This window comes from Tursiops truncatus, chromosome 20 (assembly GCF_011762595.2).
Source record: "Tursiops truncatus isolate mTurTru1 chromosome 20, mTurTru1.mat.Y, whole genome shotgun sequence".
In the NCBI taxonomy this organism is placed as follows: Eukaryota; Metazoa; Chordata; class Mammalia; order Artiodactyla; family Delphinidae; genus Tursiops; species Tursiops truncatus.
The window spans coordinates 12,320,243-12,345,536 of record NC_047053.1 but is presented as its reverse complement, the minus strand read 5'-3'; the positions used below and the strand labels follow the sequence as shown (position 1 = coordinate 12,345,536).

The following is a 25,294-nucleotide window of genomic DNA, read 5'->3' as shown; positions in this document are numbered from 1 at the left end:
TGCCAGGCATTGTGCAAAATGCTGGAGATATTGTAGTAAAAGCAAATACAGACATAATCTCTCCCTTCATGAAGCTGACAGTCTGGTAGAGGGTAGGTATTAATTTAAGAATCATTCGAATATATGTAAAATTGTCACTGTGATGAATGCTATAAAAGATAGATACGAGGTGCTAGGAAACCTACATAATAAGTGGAACTGCCTTAGGAAGGTCAGAGAAGGCTTCCCTGAGGACTGAAATAAAAACTAACAAAGAACAGGGGGAAGGGAACATGGTATTCTAGGGTCCTAGGTAAAGAGAAGAGCAAGTACAAAGACCCTGAGGCAGGAGACTTCATGGGGCATACTGAGAAACAGCTGTTTCTAACAACTGTGTCTAAAATGCAGATAGCAATGTAAGCATGCATGGTTTAAAATGAGGCTGGAGAGGAAGATAGAGGCCAGATTATATAGGACCTTATAATTAGGGTAACCATATAATTTTATCAATTAATTCGGGACACTTCTGAAAGTGAAAGTATCACACCAGGATAATTATAATCTATGTTAAGGATTTATGTCTGGTATGGAATAAGGATGGACCAAGTGGAAGCAGAGACACCAATGAGAAAGCTACTGCTGTCATCTGAGTTAAGAAGCTGGACAAAGGTGGCAGTGGCAAAGACAGGGAAAAGTGAAAGGAATTTAGAGACATTTAGGAGGGAAAATTGACAAGATCCGTTGATGGACTGATATGTGAGGTGAAGGAGGATGCGTTTACAGACATCTCCTAGGGCTCTGGCTTGTTCAACAAGATAGACAGTGCCATTCACTGAAATTGGGAACTCAGGCAGAGAACCATTTTTGAGGAGAAATATCATAAATTTGAGCTGTATTTGAGATATCCAAGTAGAGATATTGAGTAAGTATGATCTCTAGGTATAGAGCCCAGAAAATCTGGAAAAAGAGATTTGGAAATCTGGAAAAAATGTATAAGTGATTTGCAAACAAACAAATGAGGGCCTGGCACAGATGAGAGTGTGTCTAAGGAGAAGACACAAAGTGAGAGGAAAAGACAACTTAACACTAAGCCTCAAAGAATCCTTTAATGGTTGTACTTACAATCATTACAGAGGAAGCTACACCAGGAGACAGGGTGGAAGAAGGAAAACCAGGAGAGTGTGATGTGGTGCCAAGGAGCCCAAGGGAAGACGGTGTCCGTGAAGGGTAAGAGTGTCAGTTACCCCAGTGCTTCTCAGGAGTCAACTGGAAATTGAAACTGGATTTAGTGATGTGAGACCACGGAGACCTTTTCAGGAGCTGCTTTCGTAGTGGTAGAATTCAGAATCCACCCTGGAATGTGCTAAAGATTAAGTATGGCATGAAAAAATGGAGACAGTAAAAATAGATAATTCTTCAAGAAGCTGAGTTATGCAAGGGAGAGATGGGGCAGAAGTGGTAGGGTTGACGGAGAGGTTTCTTTACTAATTTTTTAATGGAAGATTTAAACACGTTTAAAAGTCAATGGAGGGCTTCCCTGGTGGCGCAGTGGTTGAGAGTCCGCCTGCCAATGCAGGGGACACGGGTTCGTGCCCTGGTCCGGGAAGATCCCACATGCCGCGGAGCGGCTGGGCCCGTGAGCCATGGCCGCTGAGCCTGCGCGTCCGGAGCCTGTGCTCCGCAACAGGAGAGGCCACAACAGTGTGGGGCCCGCGTAACGCAAAAAAAAAAAAAAAAGTCAATGGAAAGTCACAAAGGCCACATATTATGATTCAATTTACATGAAATATCCAAAACATGCAAAGCTGTAGAGACAGAAAGCGGATGAGTGGTTTCCAGGGGTTGATGAGACACAGCAGGGGGGAGTGACTGCTTAATGGGTATAGGGTTTCTTTTGGGGTGATGAAAATGTTCTGGAATTAGATAGTGGTGATACTTGCACAACCTTGTGAACATACTAAGAACAACTGAATTGTACACTTTAAAATGGTGATTTTATGATATATGAGTTGTATCTAAATTTTTTAATAAGTCAAAAAGAAGAAACTAGTTGACAGACATTAAATATTTAACTAAAGGAATACTGGACTATGTAAGGTTCTTGAGATGGGGGAGGGTATGGGATCCAAAGTACAGATGGAGAATTTAATTGAATTCGAGTATCATACTACTACTACTACTACTACTACTACTAATTAATAATAATAATAGGTTGTCAAACAGAACCAAAAGCCAAACCTATGGTGTTTTGTGTTTTCCACCAACTCATACCTACCCACAACTGAGTTTAAGAATTTTTTGTTTTTTAACTTTACCACACCTATGGTCAAATAAGCAATGAGATAGTAGTATCATATAAAAATAAAGATCCTGGAACAGTTGTAAATGACCATTATGTTAGCCCTATATTAGCCAAAGAACCCAAAATCCTACATGTAAAATAGTAAGAAACTACCTTGATCAATCAAGTTGGTCTCTTAAATGTGGATTGCTATGCTAGCTAAAGAGCAAATGACAGGGAAGAAAAACTTAGTCATCCAAACACTTCTTTGCTCTTTCCAATTACAGTTAAGAGTACTCCAGTTTTTCTAGCTAAGCCCAGTGACTTGCCCTAAATTCAGTGAAACTCAAAAAAAAAAAAAAAAAAGAAGTCCAAGAGTATGGGAAACAGTTAAATATATTTAAGTTTTGCATTACAGAAAATTTAGGAACAATCTAAAAGTAGTCATTAGGGAGTTGACTGAATAAGCTATACCACATCCACACAAGAGAATGCTCTGCAGTCATGAAAAGGAGTAAGACTGGGCTGATGCACACAGTCTTGTATGAAGAGGGTTCCTTGATAAATTAACAGTAACAACAACAAAAAACTCCCACAAGTTTGGGTAAAAGCATATATGTACATTATGATCACATTCTTGTAAAAATAAAAACAAGACAAAAAAGACCCTATATGTGAACATGCAGAGAAAACAATCTGGAAGGGTCAGAACCACCTCTGGATGTGGAAATTCTCATATTTTTGTATTATCTGAACACATGTTACATAATACCTTCATAACAACAATAAGTGTTTTATAACTATATGGAAAATGCTTATGTCAAGTGTGGGTAAAAAAAAGTCCTTTGATTGTACCTATAGCAAAATTACAACCACAAAAATTACTATATATGCATAAGGACAGGGCTTAGAGAGGAACACAAGTAATTTGATCTCTGGGGTGGAAGAACCGTGACCTTTTTTCTTTTACGTATGCAACATTCCCATTATAAATGTAGGTAGGAAGGATATATTTCTATAATTTTCCCATTAAGGGCTCTATAAATGTTTGTAGAATAATAAAAAAAAAAAAACACTTCCTTTTTCAAAAAAGGAAAACAGATCCTTGGTTCCAGAGTACTTGTTTTCCATGAAAGGGGGCCAATTCTGTTGGAGACCAAACCAGCATATTTCCCACAATGACAGCAATCCCCAAAAGATAGTAGTGCAGCTTGAGCATTGATTACATGGCTTCACGAAACATTTGGAGCAAGAGAAACAGCGATATAATTAATATATTTTCTTGGTGCCTTCAAACAGAGTTGTTTATATAAACAATTCTCACTATTTAAAAAAATGTGCTTACTTTGATGGAATAGAGCATACAACTTATTACTAAGGAACTACATCCTAATCACCAAAAAGTATAAGACATCGAGCAGAAGCTAGTCTAACTGAAGAAAATACACAAAAATCAATGAAGAGCTGATTCTTAGATTTTGTTATTAGCAAAATGAGTGTTTGTTTTCTTACTTTTAAGAAAATACAGACACTAATCTGAGGGTTGGAGATCTTTTTGTAGGACAAAAGTGAAGTCATCTGACTTCACTAGTTAAATATCTAGGTCACTTTAGCACCCTGGGACATTCAAAATTCCTGAACACAGGCAAGATCTTTTTTCATTTTCATTTCTGAGAGCACAGAGAGGCACAGGGACTAAAATTAGCTCTCACGTGGAAATTAGCAATTTATACCATCAGTCTTTGTTGTTTGTTTAACACATCCAGCTTCGTAAAACAAAACAGCCTATTGTCAACAGGCTCAGGTCTGATTTCCCCATGATGACTCTTGCTCTGCTATTGATGAATACAGTATTACCATTATTAGATGGAGTTTGGAAAGATACATTCTGTAACCATGGTTAAAGAAACAATCATTCTAATACTGTAGAGGCTGAACCTTATGTAACAATAAAGGCTGAAGCCTCCCCACCCTACTCCAACATTGGTTTCTATTCATTAGATCTTCACTGAGGTGCTAAAAATGGTACAGTCACAAACTATGACACAGCCCTTCAATGCCAGGTCTTTGATTTAAAAACAAATCAGTTAAGTGTCATACTCTATTCAAACTCAACTGACAGGGCTCAAGTAAATTGCAGGATGTTCCTATGGGGCTGGTTTCTGTGAAAAAGCACAAACTAAAATTTAATTGAAATAGTCAGGTATGATTACAACAAAGCAGTGAGGGATGCAGGGAAGAGAGAGAGAGAAAAGAGAGAGGGAGAGAGAGAGATCACACCAGCAATCCTCAGTACCTTATCAAGTGTACCAGGCTTAATAACAATATCTATCCTTTACTAAGTGTCTACAATGTGTCAGTCACTTTGCACACATCATTGCTAACCTTTATGACAATCATCCAAAGTATGTCCTTTTATCCCTCCTTTTTAGATGAGGAAATTCAGTCTCAGTAAAGCTAAGAAAATTATCTAAAACCTCACAGCTGGTAAGTGGCACGCTCAAGACTGGTCCTTAGGATGATTCACTCAGAAGTGCCCCTCTTTCCATATCACACCCTGCTTCCCTTAAGAGAGCACTTAAGGGCTGAGCAAATAAATGACACTTCAATCCATCTCAGGTCTAATGTTCTGCCTGGTATTCCTTTTCCATCATTACCTGGGTTTACATTTTGACCATTCTTTTTCACATATCTTCTTGAGTTAAATAAAAAGCCACTATAAAAATAAAGAACATTCTACTGACGCATATAATCATCAACAACTCTTACCTAAGTAAGCAACAAGGAGGATGATGTCCAGGAGCAGGTAGGTTGTTTACATTAAAAAAAAAGTACATATCTTCTCTTCTTCCTCTATCATAGATCGCTTCTAAATATGCTGTACTACCAACCATAGGGAAGCTCATACTGCTCCCATTATTAAAGAAGAGGAGCTCTCCTCAAGCTTGCCTCATCCTCTTGCCATCCCTTCACAGACAAATTTGCTTTTCCTTGCAAGAAATTTAAAAATTACTTTTGCCTATCACAAAGCCACCACTTTGAACATCAAGTTCATAACTTTTAGTCCTTTTCTATGCACAGCATATCAGCACAGATACTTTGGTTTCAGTCTGAAACAAAATGATGATGTTTTATAATCTGCAACACCCATTCCATAGGCTACGTGGTATTCCACTGTATGGAACTGCACTGTAAGAACCTACAATTTTGGAAATTTAAGTTATTTCCAATTTTCCTTGTTACAAACAGCCTTGGGATAAACATCCTCAAACATACATTATTTCATTTAAGTATGCTTTTAGAACTTTCAAAGCTGCAATTCTACCAGCATTTTATCACTATGCCTATTTGACTACATTTTTGCCATTGATGGATACTGCATATTTTTTCTTTGCTAATTTGGTCCATTTGTCTTTCTTCGTTTGTAAATTGCCTGTTTTTATCCTTAACCTATATATTAAGGTTTTTTTCCTTTTTCTTATTGTCTTCTAAGAGTTCTTTATATTAAGGGAGCTAAATATTTATACTGTGTTGTCACCTTTTACTATTTCCTGATATGTAAAAGTTTTTACTTCTTATGTAGTTGAATCCATAAAATTTCCTTTATGAATTCTACCCTTGGAGTTTACTCAGAAAGACCATCCCTACACCGAAAGTTAAACAGTTCACCTATATATTTTTTTCTAGTACTTCAATAGAATAAATATATTGAAATCATCAAACCATCAGGAATTTATTTTGCATAATATATAGGAAAGGAAATCTAATGCACTTTCCCCACAGCTGTTCCAATGCATCTATTAAAAATCCATTGGTGTCTGCCTCCACCCTTAACAACCTGAAATGTCCTTATTCTATGTTACAGTCTTTACATGGTGGGGTGGTATCTTACTTAGGAGTCAGCTTCCCAAGTAAGCATATAAAGTGAAAATCCAAGAGAACACTGAAAAAGCTCTTTAATCATTCATAGCACTGTAAGATATTCACATTATGAGAAACACACAGGAGTCAAGACTGATCAAGAAAGGAAGATTCACCCTGTCCACTCTACACTCCCACTCTATACTCCCTCTGGGAGGTATACTACTGAGTAGAAAGCAGGCTGGAATCACCCTATTTAATGTGCACATGCTGTTGAGACTTGAATGCCACTTTGTGCCAGACAACTGATGGCCCATTCTTGTGGCACTACTGGGCTAATGTTTTAATTACTCGAACTTCACAATATATTTAAATACCCGTCTGGGAAAGTTTACACCCCTTCACCTTGCCATCACCCACTTATAACATTTGTTTTGAGTACCTTTTCTTTGAACAGAAGAAACATTATGTCGCTTTCTCTCCCAAAAACCTTAGAAGGATTTTGATTTGGGGAAGAATCGACATACTAACTATACTGAGCCTCCCCATCCAGAAACACACGGTGTCTCTAGATTCACTGTCTCCCCTAGACCCCTGAGGGTAATTCTATTGCTTTATCCACATAGATCTTAACATATTTCTTTGCCAAGTTTCTGCCTACTCCTCTTTGTTATTGTGGATGGGATCTTTTATTGCAACTATATTTTCCAACTAATATCTGGAAACCTATCAATTTTCTATTTATTTATATACATTTTAAAATATTTATATGTATGTTTTATTCAGCAATCATCTGAATATTTTTAGGTAATTCTCAAATGTTTTTTCAGGTAGACAATAATCAAGCCATCTGTAAAATTGTAATTCTTTTTCCTTCTAATCTTATTAACTCTAAATAAATAAGGGAAGCAACAGACTGAGCCAGAGAGTTCCAACTCAGTCACTTCTTAGTGTTATAAGCCTGTGCAAGCTATTTAAAAAGAATGTGTGGGACTTCCCTGGAGGTCCAGTGGTTAAGACTCTGAGCTTCAAATGCAGGGGGCGCAAATTTGATCCCTAGTTGCGAAACCAAGATCCCACGTGCTGCATAGCAGCCAAAAAATAAAGGAAATAATAAAATAATGCAGTATCAATTAAAAAAAAAGAATGTGCATTTATAGATTAAAAGTTCAAAACATATCACTAAATCAAATTCATTGATTATATTATTTAGGCTCTCTATCAGCAGTACTTAACCTTTTTTGGGTCAATTACTCTTTTAAAACTGAAGTTCAAATTACAGGTTAAAGCTTTAAACCCTATCTCCCCAAGAAAAAGAACATACACAAAGAGTATTTTTACCTAATTGTCTTTGAAGCATTCATTGATCCTCTGAAAGTCCCTGAGGCCATTGTTCTGTTTATTTTTCTCTACTTGGTTGGAAAGACAAAGAAAAAATGTCTCTGAATTATATCAAACACTTTTTAAAAGCTATTTCTTATGTTACATTTTTCAACATGCTAAAAGTCTTTATTTAAGTCTTCATTGAACGTTATTTCTTTTGTCAATACAAACTAGTCTTCTTTTTCTAATCTGAGGTTTTTTCTACCTTCTATCTTACTTTTTTTTAATTTGGAGGGAACTCTCATTTGTTTAGTATATTTTTGCCCATCCCTTTATTTTTTATTTATCTGCAATTTTGTTTTAGGTATGCCATCTGTAAATGGCATACAGTTAGATTTTATAGAAGAATTATTCTCATGCATTTGACAAATATTTATTGAATGTCTATTACTTGTCAGACACCCTTAAGCCATTCAGATATGTTGTAATAACAGATCTGTTTGGTCTGCTCTGAGTGATTTTTCTTAAAATATATAAATCTTAAGCCATCTTAAAAATCCTAACCATCCTAAAAATCTTCCTCTGGTTCCTCAAAGTCTGAGCAATCAAGTCCATTCTACTTTGCATGAGCTAAGAGCTATGAAAGGCTCTTTGTGACCTGTTCTTTGTTTTCCTTTCAGTCTCACCTCCTAGTATTCCCTAAGCTGTTATTCTATACCCACTTCATCCCCATCTACATGCAGTTCTGCAAACTTACCAGACCTTTCAAAAAATTCTGTTCTCTATACTTGGAACTCTTTCCCCCCTTCTATTCATCTTTCAGTATTCAAAGACCCAAGGCCTTCACTAATACCACTCCCACACCACTGCTGTGTCCTTCTCTTCTGACTTCCATTTTCAACTGCACATAGACTTCTCAGATTCAATATGCCCCAAACTGAAAATATATCATCTCTCCCCCAACCAGCTCATTCCCCCTTGTTCCTTACTGCAGAAATGGCACTACCACCTAATCTCTTGCTAAGTTGGAATACCAAGCACCATACTTGGTTCATACTTAATTTCTACTGTGTCCTGCTAATTATATTCATGAATTTCTCTCAAATTCATCCAGTGATCTCTGTCCTTCCCCCCTCTACCTAATTAGGCCACCAATAGGTCTAATGTAGATTACTAAAACCATTTCCCACTTACTTGCCTATACTTTCAGTCTTAATTCCCCCTGCAATCCATCTTCTACTATGCTCCTAGAATACACCTGTCACCTGTCTAAACACAATTCTGAATGTTATTTCCCTGCTTTAAAACTTTAGTGCATAAGACTGGGGATGAGTAATTCTTTTTTTTTTTTTTTGCGGTACGCGGGCCTCTCACTGTTGTGGCCTCTCCCGTTGCGGAGCACAGGCTCCGGACGCGCATGCTCAGTGGCCATGGCTCACAGCCTAGCTGCTCCGGGGCATGTGGGATCTTCCCGGACCGGGGCACAAACCCGTGTCCCCTGCATCGGCAGGCGGACTCTCAACCACTGTGCCACCAGGGAAGCCCGGGATGAGTAATTCTCAAGACATAAGAACTCTCTGTACATGTCCCTAAGATAAATTCCAAACTCCTCACTGGCCCTTATAAAGTACTGCAAGCATCATCCTCCCAGCCTCATCTTCTGTCATTTGTCCACCACACCCTAGGCATGCTCAACTTTTCCAGTCCCCCACTACTCCGTGCTCTTTGCACACGCTACTCCCTCTGCCTGTAACACTCTTCTTTCCACCTGGCTAACTCAGACTCATTCTTTAGAACACAACTAAGACACTGTATCTGTTTCAAATCATTCTCTAAATCCCAAAGCTGGGGTCAGGTCTCCCTTCTGTGTGATTCCACTGTATACTCCACAGGTTCTGCCACACTGAAAGGCTAACTGCTTGTTTGTTTGTCCACTTCCTGCACTAGTGTGTTTACTCCAAATATGGCAGTGACTAAGTCTTGCTTGTTTATTATGGCTCTCCCGGAACTTAGAGCAAAATGGTTAATCAACAGATATTTGTTAAATAATTAAGTACAAAAATAAGTGTAGAGAGGAAACAAAGAATAACAAAACTGTATCTGCTCTACAAGTTACTAGGATAAATAACATCCACATACATAACTATGAAACAAAGATTTAAGAAAAATGGTAGAGATGATCTAAACAAAGAGAAACACCAATTCTGTATCTCTGGGGTGATCTCCAAAGTAAGGTGCCAAAGATGAACCTTTAGAGTATGCAAAGAAAATATTAGAACTCTTATTTAAATATATTTTTAATTTCCAATTTGAAGTATGTTTTCTAATGTGTTTAATATAGTAACATGGTAAGTAACACAAGCATTCATATATGGAGCTGTGCTCGACGTTTTACTGAGTGGAATAGACAATAAAGCTTGGAAATCACAGTTCTAGGGCATTTGACTTAACCTTTGTGTATTGGTGGGGGTCACAAATCTCTCTGAGAATCTGGTGAAAACCAAGGATTATCTCCCAGAAAAATGAATGTAAATAAATATGTATTATATATATATTTTTTAAGTTTTAGGATTTCTAGAGTAACTTGGCCCCCAGGTTAAGTCCTGGCCTAAGGCCTCCAGTTCTCCAAGTCTGCCAGGAGGAAGGGTGAGGTCAGCAAAATGCCTCAAGCCCTCTGATCCTATTATTCCCAACCTTCCCAGTGCTCCACAAATCCTGCTCTTCCTCCTCCCCACAGGTGAAGCACCACATTTTCCCAAGGCAGGCTTGAAATTTCCAATCCCCTCTGTAACTCACATAGAGTTTAGGATGGCAGTCAAAGATCTCCTTCTCAAGGGTATAACACAAACATCAGTTCCTACCATACCACTATCATAATCCTTGCCATTTCCTGAAGCGTCATACTATTATTTTCTTAATTTTTAATAATTAACTTTTAAACTTAAATTTAGTGACATTCTACGTAATAATGAAGTGAAATCAGTTTTGATATCCTGGTTATTATTTTCCTACCTCACATCAAAATAAACACACACTTAAAATAAGGACTTTAGACCCTCACCAGTCACCAAGTTTTAGAGTACAATCCTAAGGTTTCTGCAGGCACTCTGGGATCTCTGTTGGGCAAGCAATAATTTGGACATCAAGAAATTTTATTTTGTTTTTTGTAGCCAGAAGGAAACTTAAAAGCATTTGGTCCAATCTTCTGATTTTATAGGTTAAAATGCTAAAACCGAGAGAGGTTAAGTGATTTGTCCAAGGTCAGATGAGAAGTTTAAGGAAATGTCTAGAATTAGTATTCAGGTCTACTATCAGTCCAGTACGCTTTCCACTATGCTGTGTCCATTCAAATTACACTAGTATAATACTGTATCAAGAATTCTTCATCTGTTACCTACCTCACTCTTCCATTCAGATTTATCTGAACATGCTGCTGAAAATCTGGATATTTGGAAGCCAGATATGCAAAGTCAGGAGGTTTGTCCTTGTATCTATTTCTTGCATGCATTGATTTACTCAGAGCCATCTTTAAAAAGAAAAAAAGGGTGGGGGGGGGAATCGCATATTTAGTTAAAAAAAGTCAACAGGAAAAGCTGTGGTTGCCAAGTCAACAGTTACAGCCAATACATCTTTGCCAACCAAGTGAGAAAAAAGAAGTTATATTTTGAAAATATGCAACAACAAATAAGCACATGAAAAGATGCTCAACATCATTAGTCATTACGGAAATGCAAGTCAAAACCACAATAAGATATTACTTCATACCCATTAGGATGGCTATTATAAAAGAAAGAAAGAAAGAAAGGAAAGAAAGGAAAGAAAGGAAAGAAAGAAAGAAAGAAAAAAAGAAAGAAAGAAAGAAAATAACAAGTATTGGCAAGTATGTAAAGAAACTGGAGCCCTCAGGCATTGCAGGTGGGAATGAAGATGGTATGACTGCTGTGGAAAAGTTTGGTGGCTCTTTAAAAAGTTAAACATTACCATATGACCCAGCAATTCCACTCCTAGGTATAGATCCAAAAGAACTGAAAGCAGAGATTCAAACAGATACTTACAATGTTCACAGCAGCATTATTCACAATAGTCAAAAGGCAGAAGCAACCCCAAGTGTCCACAAGCAGATAAATAAACAAAATGTGGGATATATATACAATGGAATATCATTCAGCCCTAAAAACGGATGAAATTCTGACACATGCTACAACATGTATGAACCTTAAAAACATTATGCTAAGGGAAATAAGCCACACACTAAAGCACAAATACTGTATTATTCCACTTATACGAAGTGCCAACAATAGGCAAATTCATACAGACAGAGAGTAAACAAGAAGTTAGTAGAGGTTGGGAGGAGGGTAGAATGGTGAATTACTGTTTAATGGTACATGGCTTCTGTTTAGGATGATGAAAAACTTCTGGAAATGGACAGTAGTGATGGTTGCACAACACTGTGAATACACCTAAAGCCACCGAATGGTATACTTAAAAATGGTTAAAATTTTAAATGTTATGTTATGTGTATTTTACTACAATTTTTAAAAATGTATGCAACATATGATGAATCTTTTTCTTTTAAACGAAGGGAAGAAAATTGGAAACTATTCCTTTAAATGCATCAAAGTGACAGAAGGCAACATAATCTACAGCCAAGAATATTGGAGTCAGAGGTTAGCTTTTACAGTGGTCTTGCATGGATTGACTCTTTGGTAGTGCACCATAAAGTCACTAAAGTTTCAAAAAACATCTTTTTTTTTTAACTTCCTGATTTCAAACTCTACCAAAAAAATCCTCTATTCCAACTTCTTTTATAAATTTCAGTCTTGTTATTTCCAGGTAGCTAAAACCAAATGAAAACAAACATAGCAATTTTGTTTTCCTCAAGAATACACAGAGGAAAAAAGTGAACACATTTATAGCAAGAAATAAAAACCGGAAAAAACCCATTGCAGTGGTTGAGTAAATCTCTAAGCAGTTGGTAATTTAAAAAATATTTTAGTGTGTATCTCTGGATGGTAGGTGATTTTTATTTTCTTCTTTATATCATTCTGCATTTTCCATTTTTTTCATAATGCACATTCATCTAAATGGTATTGTGTAAGTCAGAATCCTAAGAGTCACCTGATAGTTCTCTATCCCTCTCGTATTCCAAGAAATCAAGCTATGTGGATTTTACCAGCTAAATACCTCTCAAATCCATCTATTTTTCCCTATGTCCACCAATAGCAGCCCAGTACAAGTTGCCTAGACTGCTACAACAGCCTCTTTTTAAAAAAAAATTATTTATTTTATTTATTTTTGGCTGCACTGCGTGTTCATTGCTGCACGTGGGCTTTCTCTAGGTGCGGCGAGTGGGGGCTACTCTTCATTGTGGTGCGCAGGCTTCTCATTGCGGTGGCTTCTCTTGTTGTGGAGCACGGGCCCTAGAGTGTGTGGGCTTCAGCAGTTGTGGCACACGGGCTCAGCAGTTGTGGCTCATGGGCTCTAGAGCACAGGCTCAGTAGTTGTGGCGCACGGGCTTAGTTGCTCTGCGGCATGTGGGATCTTCCCGGACCAGGGCTCAAACCCGTGTCCCTTGCATTGGCAGGTGGATTCTTAACCACTGCACCACCAGGGAAGCCCAGACAGCCTCTTATTTGGTCTCCATGACCCCACGCTTTTTCTCTCCATTCCTTTTTCCACCTTGCAGTGATCATTTCTAAACGTAAATTTCACTGTGTCCTCCTCCCATGCCCACTTGCTCCAAACTTTACATTACTTCAGCATACATATAAGACCCAGCATGGTGTGGCCTTACCTATTTTTTCACCATCAGCTTAAGTCTCACCCATTGCTCTTCTTTCTTTCCCTCCACTCTGGCAATAGGGTCTTTACCCAGGTTACTCCTTTTGTCTATAATGTTCTTTCCTCCCCCTCTTCACCTGATGAATTCCTACTCATCCTTACTACCACAGTTCAAGCATTTCTTCTTCAGGAAGGTCTTTCCTTCCCTAATCTCCCCAGTTCAGTCATATCCGCTATTGTAAAGTCTCTTAGCAGTAAGTACCGTTCCTTTGCAGGCTTTGTTAAAGATGTAACTTTACGTGGTAATAAATATGTTAATACTCAGAAGGTTTTTGACAGCTTTCCACACTGGAAGTTTAACAACCATGTCCAAAGGAGAATTATCGAGATGTTCCAAATCATGCATATAACTGCCCACCAGACTACTCACTTGAAAGGCTCAAAAGTACTTCATGCACAACATGTCCAAAATTAAATCATTTCTACCCACCCCAAACTGGTCCTCTTCTAATCTTCACTATTTTGCTGAATGATACCACTATCTTCCTTGTGGCACAAAAGCGAGAAACCTTTAGAACCTTTTCCACCCTGCCTCCCTCATTCCAAACACACCATGTCCTGAATATTCTCTATCTCCTAATTATTTCTTGACCCTATCCATTTTTCGCCCTTCATAACTCCGTATCTTTAGGCCACAGACCATAATCATCTCTTTCTTGGATGACTACAATAGCCTCTAACTGATGTCTCTCTGACCACTCTGTGTTTTGGCTGTGTTGGGTCTTTGTTGCTGCACGTGGGCTTTATCTAGTTGTGGTGAGTGGGGGCCGCTCTTCGTTGTGGTGCGCGGGCTTCTCATTGCAGTGGCTTCTCTTCTTGCGGAGCTCGGGCTCTAGGCACACAGACTTCAGCAGTTGTGGCTTACGGGCTCTAGAGCGCAGGCTCGATAGTTGTGGTGCACGGGGTTAGTTGCCCCGCGGCATGTGGGATCTTCCCGGACCAGGGCTCGAACCTGTGTCCCCTGCATTGGCAGGCGGATTCTTAACCACTGCGCTACCAGGGAAGCGCTCTCTAACCACTCTTGCCCCAGCAATCCACTTCACCCCAGCAACAACATCCCCCTCCTCCTGCCCCAATACAAAACTGAACATTCCTTGGTAAATCCCTTCAGTGCCTTCCTAAAGCTTTTAGGCTGATAAAGTCCAAAATAATTAACAAGGCACACATAATCTACCCCTCCAAACTCATTTGTTGCCACTTTCTCCTCCCTGTTCAGAGTGTCATGCGTGTACCCCTGATGTCAGTGCACACACATAACACTCTGAACACACATGGACAAATTAAATTACAAATATGATAGATTCATTTCCTGCATTATTCAACCCTTCTGGTCAGAACAGATGCACAATGAGTCAATAAAGCCACTTCTCTGCTAACCAAGCTCCCAATACAGGCGATGGGTTCTTAGCTAAATCTATCCCATTCCTCAGAGTTTAACTGAGTATCAGCACTTACCTGGCATCAGCATTGTCACTCCCCACTTCTCTCTAACCTAATCTACTTTTCTCTTCCTGGCTCACTCTGCTCTAGCCACATTGGCCTCCTCGCTGTTTCTCTAGCAAGTCTGGCACACTCCTGTCTCACGGCTTTTGTACTTGCTGTCTGGTCTGCATAAACTGTTATTCCCTCAGAAATACATACATACAAGGTACCCTCACACCTTATTCAGGTCTTTGATCAAACGTCTCTTACTCATTGATGCCTTTCCTGAGTACCTCCATTTAAATAAGCAGTGAGTGGGGCTTCCCTGGTGGCGCAGTGGTTGGGAGTGTGCCTGCTGATACAGGGGACGCGAGTTCGTGCCCTGGTCCGGGAGGATCCCACATGCCGCGGAGCGGCTGGGCCCGTGGGCCATGGCCGCTGGGCCTGCGTGTCCGGAGCCTGTACTCCGCAGCGGCAGAGGCCACAGCGGTGAGAGGCCCGCATACCGCAAAAAAAAATAAAAATAAAAAAAATAAAAATAAAAAAAATAAATAAGCAGTGAGTGAACACACTCCTTGTCTCACTTAGTAGCTTCAGTCTTCTACATAAAACTTACCCATCTGACATTCCATATATTTTACTTATTTTTTTAAAATCTGACCTGCCAGTAAGCTTCATGAGGGAAAATATTTTGTCTATCTTATTATTCACTGCGATATCCCAGAGCCTAAAGTAGGGCCTGGAGAGCAGGCACGCAATAAGTGTTTTTTGATTGAAAGCACGATGGAACTCTTTACACTGTCCAGGACACTGAAACACAGCACCCTCATTCTTGATAAGCAGTCCCCATCTTAAAGTGTCTAAAAGGCTCAGGTCTAGGGCTGGACCTTTTTCTTCCGGTTACCCGAGTCTGTCCAGAAAGCCAAAGTAGTAGACCTTCACTTAAGCTTCCACTTCGACTTTCTTTGATCTTTCCCATCTCCACGCTTCTGTTTCCTTGGTTTCTCCTGATCCTTAATAATCCTCTTCAACTACCATGTGTCTTAATACATAAGTCTGTAAAATAATCTAAATTCCGTTTTCAGAACTTTAAATTCCTTCTGCACAGAGCCCTACCACTTCAATCCTAATCTCCGTTTTCTCTCGACTCCTTCCCTCATAAATCCGACTTTTTGCACTAGTTCGACCACTGCCAGCTCTCCATCTCTTCCACTCCTTCCACGCCTTCATATTACCCCCTCAGACTATCTTCCCGCCTCAGTTTTGGATCTCTGTAAACCTCCTCCGCCCCGCCGGTCTTTCCTACTTCAGCACTCGTCGCCACTCCATTTGCCAACTTCTCCTACCCACCCCAACACACATATACCCCCGCACGCGCACGCAGATGTACACACACACCATCTGGTCTCTCTCCCTAGACCCCGAAACCAACACCTCACAGGCCCAGAACAGGAGAATGTGGAACCTAGGTGATACACAGGTTAAGTGAACTCGCAACCCGCGTGAGAGATATTAAGTGACTCACCTCTGAGGTCTAAGTTGCTTCCGGACGACTAGTCTACTGTGGGCCTCTACAACCCCAGAGTCTTAAGCCACCAGCAGCCCGAACATCCTAGAAACGCAAATGTTACGCTGTCAGTGCGCCGCCATCTTGGGCCTCCATTCAGCCTCGTGATTGGACGAGCCATTCTCGCGCGACCTGCAGCAGATTCTGGAGAAAGAAGAAACTGTCGCGAGATCTGGACTTCGCGGCTCCTTCTGTCAGAGGGAGGGGGCGTGGTAGCAAGCAGAGTCCTTTGGGTTAGGACGCCTAGTTTTAAATCTGCTAGGGATATTGTTTTTTAAAAATGTAGATTAAAAAAAAATATGTAGCCTTCTGTGCCCCACTCCAGATTTACTAAATCACATTCTCTGGGTTTGGGCGAAGAATATAAGGATGGATGCGCGGGGAAGGGGGGGAGGGGTGTTTTGGGATTACACGGCGGCAATTACCGTTTATTCTGCAATAGGTCTCTCCTCGTGCGATGTCTCACTTGATCATCACAGATAAACCTGTGAGGTGAGGAAGGGTAGTCTCATTTACGGAGAAAGAACTGGGGATCAGAAATATGAAGTCGTTTGTTCAATATCTTACATCCAGATGACATCAAATCCACGTATTTCCTCACCTGCCTCTTCAGCTGGAAGCAATGTTAAATGCTTTCCATTTTTCTTCTCAACTCGGTTATACTAATTTTTACCCTCCTCTGGTAAGTAGTGTGAATATTAGTCTCCCCGTTGTACAATTGAAACCAAAAGGTAAATGACTTTCAAAAGGCATACAATAAGTAACAAAACTAGGGCCAAAGGCTGAACCTCTGGACCCCTACCTAGTACCTCTCTCCTTTAAAAGAGCTTCCCGGGCTTCCCTGGTGGCGCAGTGGTTGAGAGTCCGCCTGCCAATGGAGGGGACACGGGTTCGTGCCCCGGTCCGGCAGGATCCCACATGCCGCGGAGCGGCTGGGCCCGTGAGCATGGCCGCTGAGACTGCGCGTCTGGAGCCTTTGCTCCCCAACGGGAGAGGCCACAACAGTGAGAGGCCCGCGTACCGCAAAAAAAAAAAAAAAGCTTCCCTATGTCCTAGCAATTAATGTGAAAGCTTCTGGCAAACTGCTGTAATACAGTTAAGAGACAGGGATGGAGACTTCAGCTTTATGCAGAACTGAGTGTACCAGTTGTCACTCCAGAAGAGGTGAGGAGGTGTTTTAATTATCTGTTGTTTAACCACCACCCCAAATGTATAGCTTAAAACAACAACCATGTTATTTGCTCACTGTGAAATCTGGGCTGGGATTAGCCCGGCCATTCTGCTAGCCTTGCTGTAGGTCGTAGCATCAGCTGGGGGCTGGTTCCGCAGGAATGACTGGGCCTCTCTCTTCGTGTTGTCTCAAATTCTCTCCCTCTCCATATGACCTTTCTACATAATTCTTCAGCAGAGAAGCCATATCTCTTACATGTTGGATTAGGACTCCCAAAAAGACAAAAGTGGAAGTTGGTAGGCCTTCTTAAGCCTTAGCCTCAGGACTGGTGCTTTCACCATATTCTGTCGGTTAAAGCAAGTCAAAGGGCCAGCCCAAATTCAAGAGTAGAGGCCTATGCCAGGGTACCTTCCAGTACTGGAAGGCATGGTTCGCTGGGTCCCCCAATGTAACAGAATACTACAGAAAGTTTTATGTCTTTAATTGGTAGTGTCTTTTTATTTTTACAGTATTTAGTGCTTACTTTTGGAAAGGTAAAAAGAGAAAATGCCCTTGAAGTTAAGGCTGGTAAAGTTGAAAGTGGATTGTATGTAAAATGCTGGTGAATTTCTCTGTTAGCTACAAACAGCTCCATTTCGTCTGTGGGTCAAACCAGAGAGACCATAGCTCTGCAGCCAGGGAATTTGGGCTTTAATCCTGCTCCCACCACTTTCTAACCCTTTGATTATGGGCAATTTACTTAAACTATTCAAGCCTTGCTTTGTTCAATATGCAAATCTCTCTCGTAGGGTTGCTGTGAGAAGTAAATCAGATAATGCGTGTAAAACACTTGTAATTTCTGGCTCATAGTAAGCTATTATTATTATTATTATTCCTGATGACTTCTGTGGTCAGTTTCCATTTTTAGAAAATTATTTCATAAAGATAAAACATGTTCATTATAGAAAATTTGTAAGAAATTTAAATAATATAGGAAAATATGAAAAAGAAAGCAAAAATTATCTAAACTCTCACCCTCTAGAGTCAATCACCATCAAAGTTTGATAACCTTACTTCTAGACCTGTATATATTCATAAGGATATATAACTAAATAATTTTTGTAGTAATAGCATTTTATATATATATTTATATATATATACACAAAATGCAAGTCTTGGGGGTTCTCCTACTTCAGTTAATATAGTTCTATACCATTCTTTGTAATAAGTGCATAGTATTCCATTGCATGAATTGTGCCACAGATTTTTTTAAACTCATTTCCCTCTGGGTGGACATAGGTTGGCCTGCTCTCAAAACTGTGGTATAATTATAAATACATCTCCTTAAAAAAAAATTTTTTTTTTACATAAAATGAAATTGTCTAGAGACTCCACAAAATAGATTAATAAGATATTCAACATCTGCCTTTTAGGGCTTATATCTCTGACATACTGTCAAATCCCTAAGGATTTAATCTGGTAGAAGTCTGTCCAACTTCCACACTCAGCAAGGACAGTATAGGTGTCCAATTGGTCCGTTACAAACTTTGCTTCTTGCTGCCTCTTCCTAGTAGGAAATTGATGCTGCACATTCAGCAGGTAATGCTGCTAATTCTGATATGTTGCATAGCTCCTACCAGAGCTGCTTTTAGCATCAGCCACCTATTGTGCTGAACTCAACTCTTGAGGGCCTGGATTCCCACTTTACTGAAGTTAATTATTTCAAAGACCATGTTGCTCTTCCCTGCTACTGTTCTGGCCAGGGCCAGGCAGTCAACATCCACAGGTCTCTCTAGCTTCGTGTCTCAGGGAGCAATGATGGAGTACCAGTTCCTTCTAGCCCAGAAGATGCTGGCCTCCTTATGTAAATTCATCCAGCTCCTGCTTAAGGACCAAGTTAATATATCAGAGTTCTAATGGCTCCCTTAATTAAGTCACAAAAGCTACACCTTAATCTCAGAAAAATGACTATTTCTCAGCCTACATTTATATAACTGAGAGCTACTCAAGTGATGTTTACACTTAGGACACCATATTTTTCATTATTATAAATAATGCTGAATTCTTTCAAGAATCTGAAAAGTAAATTTCAAAATTGAATAGCTGGTGGAAGAGCTGGATCTGAATGTACCTCCGACTACTTTCCCTCCTTTTCCAGGTCCCACAAAACAGAAGACATTAATTAAAAAAATAAAAATATAAACTCCAAATAGGACTGAAAATCCAGAAATAGTGCCATTGACAGACCAGAAAATTTGAAGACATTCTGAGAAAATAGGAAACAAATAGAAATAACAACTAAAATGCCAAGAGATTTTTATATGGAAATGCATATGATTTTGAAATTTATCTGGAAAACAAAGTGTGCAAGGATAGCTAGTAATTATGTTTTCCCCTTGGAAAAAAATTAAGATGACATCACATATAAAATAAATCTTATATGGATAATAAACAGAACAATTATTTAAAACCAATGAAATCAGCTATAGAAGTGTTAGAAGAATATAGGAGAATGCTTTTATAAGCTTAGAATAGGGAGGGCCTTCTGAAGACACAAAACTCCAAAACCATAAAGGAAATATTTGCTAAATTTGATTATATAAAAATTTCAAACTTCAATATAATAAAAGATGCTACAGGGCTTCCCTGGTGGCGCAGTGGTTGAGAGTCCGCCTGCCGATGCAGGGGACACGGGTTTGTGCCCCAGTCCGGGAAGGTCCCGCATGCCGCAGAACGGCTGGGCCCGTGAGCCATGGCCGCTGAGCCTGCACGTCCGGAGCCTGTGCTCCTCAGTGGGAGAGGCCACAACAGTGAGAAGCCCCCGTACCTCAAAAAAAAAAAAAAAAAGATGCTACAATAATAGACAACAAACAGGGAGAAAATATTCTCAATAAATATAGCAGACAAAGTGTTAAAATCCAAGATATATTCTCAGAAAATGACAAATCAACAAGAAAATAATTTAGTGTTAAAATGAGCACTGGATATGAAGGAAATTCATAAAAGAGCATATATAGTTGATCAATGAACATATATGAAAAAATGCTCAAATGCATTCATAACCATAGAAAAGCATAGTAAAATAACTATAATATATCATTTTTAATATATCAGATTAATAAAAATATTAATAGTATCCAATAATGGCAAAGTGTGTTGGTTAGCGTGTTGGTTAGCTTTTGCTGTGTAACAAACCACCCTAAAAATGGTTTTAAGGGTCTCATGCTCTACCAACTGAGCTAGCCAGGGGCTACTTAATATTTTTAAACATCAGACATTATTACAGTTCTGTGCTGGACAGGTATTCTGGTCTGGGCTGGTTCAGCTGATGTCTGCAATTTGCTGGAGGTTGTGCTGGGGTTTGGATGGTCTAGGATGACCTTACTCACGTGCCTGGCAGTTGGCAGGCTGGTTGGTTTAGGGTAAGGATCAGCAAAGAGCTGCAGGTGGGCCAAGTCTTTTCCCACCTTAGTATTCATATATTGTTTTATGGCTGCTTTCACAATACAACAGCAGAGTTGAATAGTTGCAACAGAGACCATATAGCATGCAAATCTAAAAATACGTACTATATGGTCCTTTACAGAAAATGTTTGCCAACCCTGGTCTAGGGAACCTAATCTGGAGTATTTATCTCTACTTCACATTGTTTCTCACCCTCCAGTAAGATAGACTGGGTTTATTCACTTGGCAGCAACATTCCAAGAGAGTGAGAAGGTAAGCTATTGATACAATAGCTCTTAAGGCCTAGGGCAACCCAATGCAAGGAGTGGGGAAATAGACTTCACCTTTGGATGAGGGGAACAGAAAAAATAAATTGCCTTTTTTGAAGGATCATGTGGCAATATATATTAAAATCTAAAATGTACAATCGGGCTTCCCTGGTGGCGCAGTGGTTGAGAATCTGCCTGCCAATGCAGAGGACACGGGTTTGAGCCCTGGTCTGAGAAGGTCCGACATGACACGGAGCAACTAGGCCCGTGAGCCACACTACTGAGCCTGCGCGTTTGGAGCTTGTGCTCCGCAACGAGAGGCCGCGACAGTGAGAGGCCCGCGCACCAAGATGAAGAGTGGCCCCCGCTCGCCGCAACTAGAGAAAGCCCTCGCACAGAAACAAACACCCAACACAGCCAAAAAATGAATAAATAAATAAATAATTAAAAATAAATAAATAAATAGACTTGTTTAAAAAAAAAAATAATAAAATAAAATGTACAATCTTAGAATATCCGTGAAAGGAAGAAACTGATAACAGTGATTGCTTCTGGAATGAGAACTGATGATTGGGAGACAGGAGCTGGAAGGAGACTTACTTTTCAATATGATTGATTTTGTACCTTTTGAATCTTGTACTAAGGGTATACTGAAAAATAAATAAATGTGTACATATTCTTCTAACCAGCAATTCCATTTTTAAGTTATGTCCCAGAGAAATACATATTTACAGTGAGGTTGAGGTAGGTATAAAGATGTTCACTGTTAAAAAAAAAAACAAAAACGATGTTCATTGTATATTATAAAATAGAAAAAAAGAGGAACAATGTAAATACTCCTCAGTACAGGAATGAGCAAATAAGTTATGGTACATCTGTATTATGAAATGCTATGTAGGTGTTAAAAATAAATAAATATCTGCTGACATGGAAAATCTCCAAGATACAGAATAAGGTAAAAGGAAATTGTGAGACAGTAGTTTCAGTTTGAAACCATTTATATAAAGCAAAAACAAAACACATATTTCAATATGAAAATGTAAACATGTAAATGTAGCCATAGGACAAGATCTGAAGGGAAAAACCCTAAACTGAAAACAGTGGTTACTCTGGGGAAACTGAGTTGGAATGATAGAGGTAGGATGTGAGAGTTTAAATTTTTTTCTGCATTAAGTGTTTTACAATGATAATGAATCAATATACATTTGTATAATTTAAAAATAGATTCTAAATAATAAAAATAACCTGAAAAGAAGACAAAATCAGGCTTGTCAAAACAACCACATCCTAAAAAAAAAAAAAAAACTCATCCTGAAAGCTCATGCAGGAAAAGACAGTTTGGAGGGGAAGCAAAGTTGGATAATATGGGGCTTCCCTGGTGGCGCTGTGGTTGGGAATCTGCCTGCCGGTGCAGAGGACACGGGTTCGAGCCCTGGCCTGGGAGGATCCCACATGCCACGGAGCAGCTGGGCCCATGCGCCACAGCTACTGAGCCTGAGCTCTGGAGCCCACAAGCCACAACTGCTGAGCCCGCATGCCACAACTACTGAAGCCTGCTCGCCTGGAGCCTGTGCTCTGCAGCAGGAGAGGCCATGACAATGAGAGGCCTGCACATCGCAAAAAAGAGTAGCCCCTGCTCGCCCCAGCTAGAGAGGGCCCGAGCGCAGCAACAAACACCCAATAGCCAAAATAAATAAATAAATAAATTTTTTTTTTTTTAAAAGTTGGATAATATGAGAGAAAAGAGATTTAGAAGCTATATCTGGAAGCTCCAACTCTGTTTAGTAGGAGTTCCAGAAGGTGATAACAGAATAAAAGAATAATGGAAGAAAATGTCCTAAATCTGAGAAAGATACAAGCCTTCATATTGAAAGAGTTTACTGTGTACCAAACTGAATGAATTTTAAAAGGCCACACCAGGGAATTCCCTGGCAGTCCAGTGCTTAGGACTCAGTGCTTTCACTGCCGTGACCCTGGGTTCAATCCCTGGTCGGGGAACTAAGATCCCGCAAGCCACGCAGTGCAGCCAAAATAAAAATTTAAAAAAAAAAAGCCACACCAAGTCAAGTTGTTAGGGTAGACCCTAATCCAATGTGACTGGTGTCCTTATAAGGAGAGGAGATTAGGTCACAGATAATGCCGACAGAGGGACCATGAAAGGACACAGCAAGAACGCCATCTGTGAGCAAAAGAAAGAGGCCTCAGAAGAAACCAAAACGGCTGACAGCTTGATCTTGGACTTCTAGCCTCGAGAAGTGTGAAAAAATAAATCTCTGTTGTTTAAGCCACCTAGTCAATGGTTTTTTGTGTGTTTTTTTTGCGGTACGCGGGCCTCTCACCGTTGTGGCCTCTCCCGCTGCGGACGCGCAGCCTCAGCGGCCATGGCTCACGGGCCCAGCCGCTCCGCGGCATGCAGGACCGGACACGAACCGGGATCCCCCGCATCGGCAGGCAGACTTTCAACCATTGCGCCACCAGGGAAGCCCTCAATGGCAGCCTTAGCAAACGAATAGAGCCTCCTTATTCATAAGTATTTTATTCTCTTTGATACTATTGTAAATGGAGGGGTTTTTTTAAATTGTTTTTGTTTTTTTTTGGCTGTGTTGGGTCTTCATTTCTGTGCGAGGGCTTTCTCTAGTTGTGGCAAGCGTGGGGGGGCCCACTCTTCATCGCGGTGCGCGGGCCTCTCACTCTCGCGGCCTCTCTTGTTGCGGAGCACAGGCTCCAGACGCGCCGGCTCAGTAGTTGTGGCTCACGGGCCCAGCCACTCTGCGGCATGTGGGATCTTCCCAGACCAGGGCTCGAACCCGTGTCCCCTGCATTAGCAGGCAGATTCTCAACCACTGCGCCGCCAGGGAAGCCCTAAAATTGTTTTTTTTAATTAATTTATTTATTTGGCTACCTTAGGTCTTAGTTGCGGCACGCGGGATCTTTCGTTGTGGCGAGCAGACTCTTCATTGCCCCGAGCGGGCTTCTCTCTAGTTGTGGCGGGTGGGCTTCAGAGTGTGCGGGCTCAGAAGTTGCAGCGCTTGGGCTTAGTTGCCCCATGGCATGTGGGATCTTAGTTCCCCGACCAGGGATCGAATCCAAGTCCCCTGCATTGGAAGACGGATTCATAACCACTGGACCACCAGGGAAGTCCCTGGAGTTTTTTTCTAAATTTCCTTTTTGGATTGTTCATTGTTAGTCTCTGGAAATGCAACTGATTTTCGTGGATTGATTTTGCATCCTGTAACTGCTGAATTTTTTAGTTTTTTACAGGTTTTTTGTGGGTTTGTGTGTGTGTATGTGTGTTTTATGGATTCTTTAGGGTTTTCTACGTATAAGATCATGTCATCTGTGAACAGAGATCATTTTACATTTTCTTGCCAATGTAGATGCTTTTTATTTATTTTTCTTGCCTAATGGTTCTAGCTAGAACTTCCAATATGATGTTGAATAGAAGTGGCAAAAGCAAGCATCCTTGTCTTGTTGCTAATCTTAAAGAAAAAGCTTTTGGTCTTTCACCACTGAAAATGACATTAGCTGTGGGTTTTTCATATATAGCCCTTATTATGTTGAGGTAATTTGCTTCTGTTCCTAGTATGTTGAATGTTTTCATGAAGAAATTGTGCTAAACCTTGTCAAATGCTTTTTCCTCATCAATTGAGAAGATCATGCATTTTTTCCCTTCATTCTGTTAATGTGGAGTATTATTTGATTGACTTTTTATGTTAAACCATCCTTGCATTCCAAGAATAGACCCACTTGGTCATGGTGTATAATCTTTTTAATATACTATTGAATTCAGCTTGCTAGTATTTTGTTGAAGATTTTTACATCAGTGTTCGTAAGGGATCTGTACTTTTCTTTTATTACGGTATCTTTGCCTTGTTGTGGTATTAGGGTAATGCTGGCCTCATAGAATGAGTTTGGAAGTATTCCCTCCCCTTCAATTTTTTGGAAGAGTTGGAAGAGGATTGGTGTTAATTTTTCTTTAAATATTCACAATTGCTTTTTTCTTTTGGCCATGCTGTGCCACATGTGGGATCTTAGTTCCCCAGTCAGGTATCGGACCCGTTCCCCCTGCAGTGGAAGCGCAGTCTTCACCACGGGGCCACTGGAGAAGTCCACACAATTGCTGTCATTAATCTATCTAGAATCTAGTGTGGTGTGGA

General features: G+C 40.1%; 1 protein-coding gene and 1 long non-coding RNA gene across 10 annotated transcripts in view; one reads left to right on the top strand and one right to left on the bottom strand.

Annotated features, from left to right (window-relative positions):
• Positions 1-16,369, bottom strand: part of METTL16 (methyltransferase 16, RNA N6-adenosine) — a 62,547-nt gene extending 46,178 nt beyond the window's left edge. For 4 of the 9 annotated variants that reach the window (XM_019926899.3, XM_019926906.3, XM_019926905.3 and 1 more), the window contains exons 1-2: positions 16,233-16,369; positions 10,843-10,970 (exon numbers count right to left, since the gene is read on the bottom strand). In XM_019926899.3, the coding sequence (XP_019782458.1) occupies positions 10,843-10,970 (128 nt within the window). In that variant the 5' untranslated portion in view covers positions 16,233-16,369. Of the gene's footprint in view, positions 1-7,462; positions 7,534-10,842; positions 10,973-16,232 lie in introns of those variants that run through there. The other 5 variants (XM_073797414.1, XM_073797415.1, XM_019926900.2 and 2 more) reach the window with 3 other exon arrangements.
• Positions 16,370-16,685: 316 nt separating this feature from the next.
• Positions 16,686-25,294, top strand: part of LOC141277347 (uncharacterized) — a 43,615-nt gene continuing 35,006 nt past the window's right edge. The window contains exon 1 of the long non-coding RNA XR_012328592.1: positions 16,686-16,956. This is a non-coding gene — a long non-coding RNA (uncharacterized lncRNA). The remainder of the gene's footprint in view (positions 16,957-25,294) is intronic.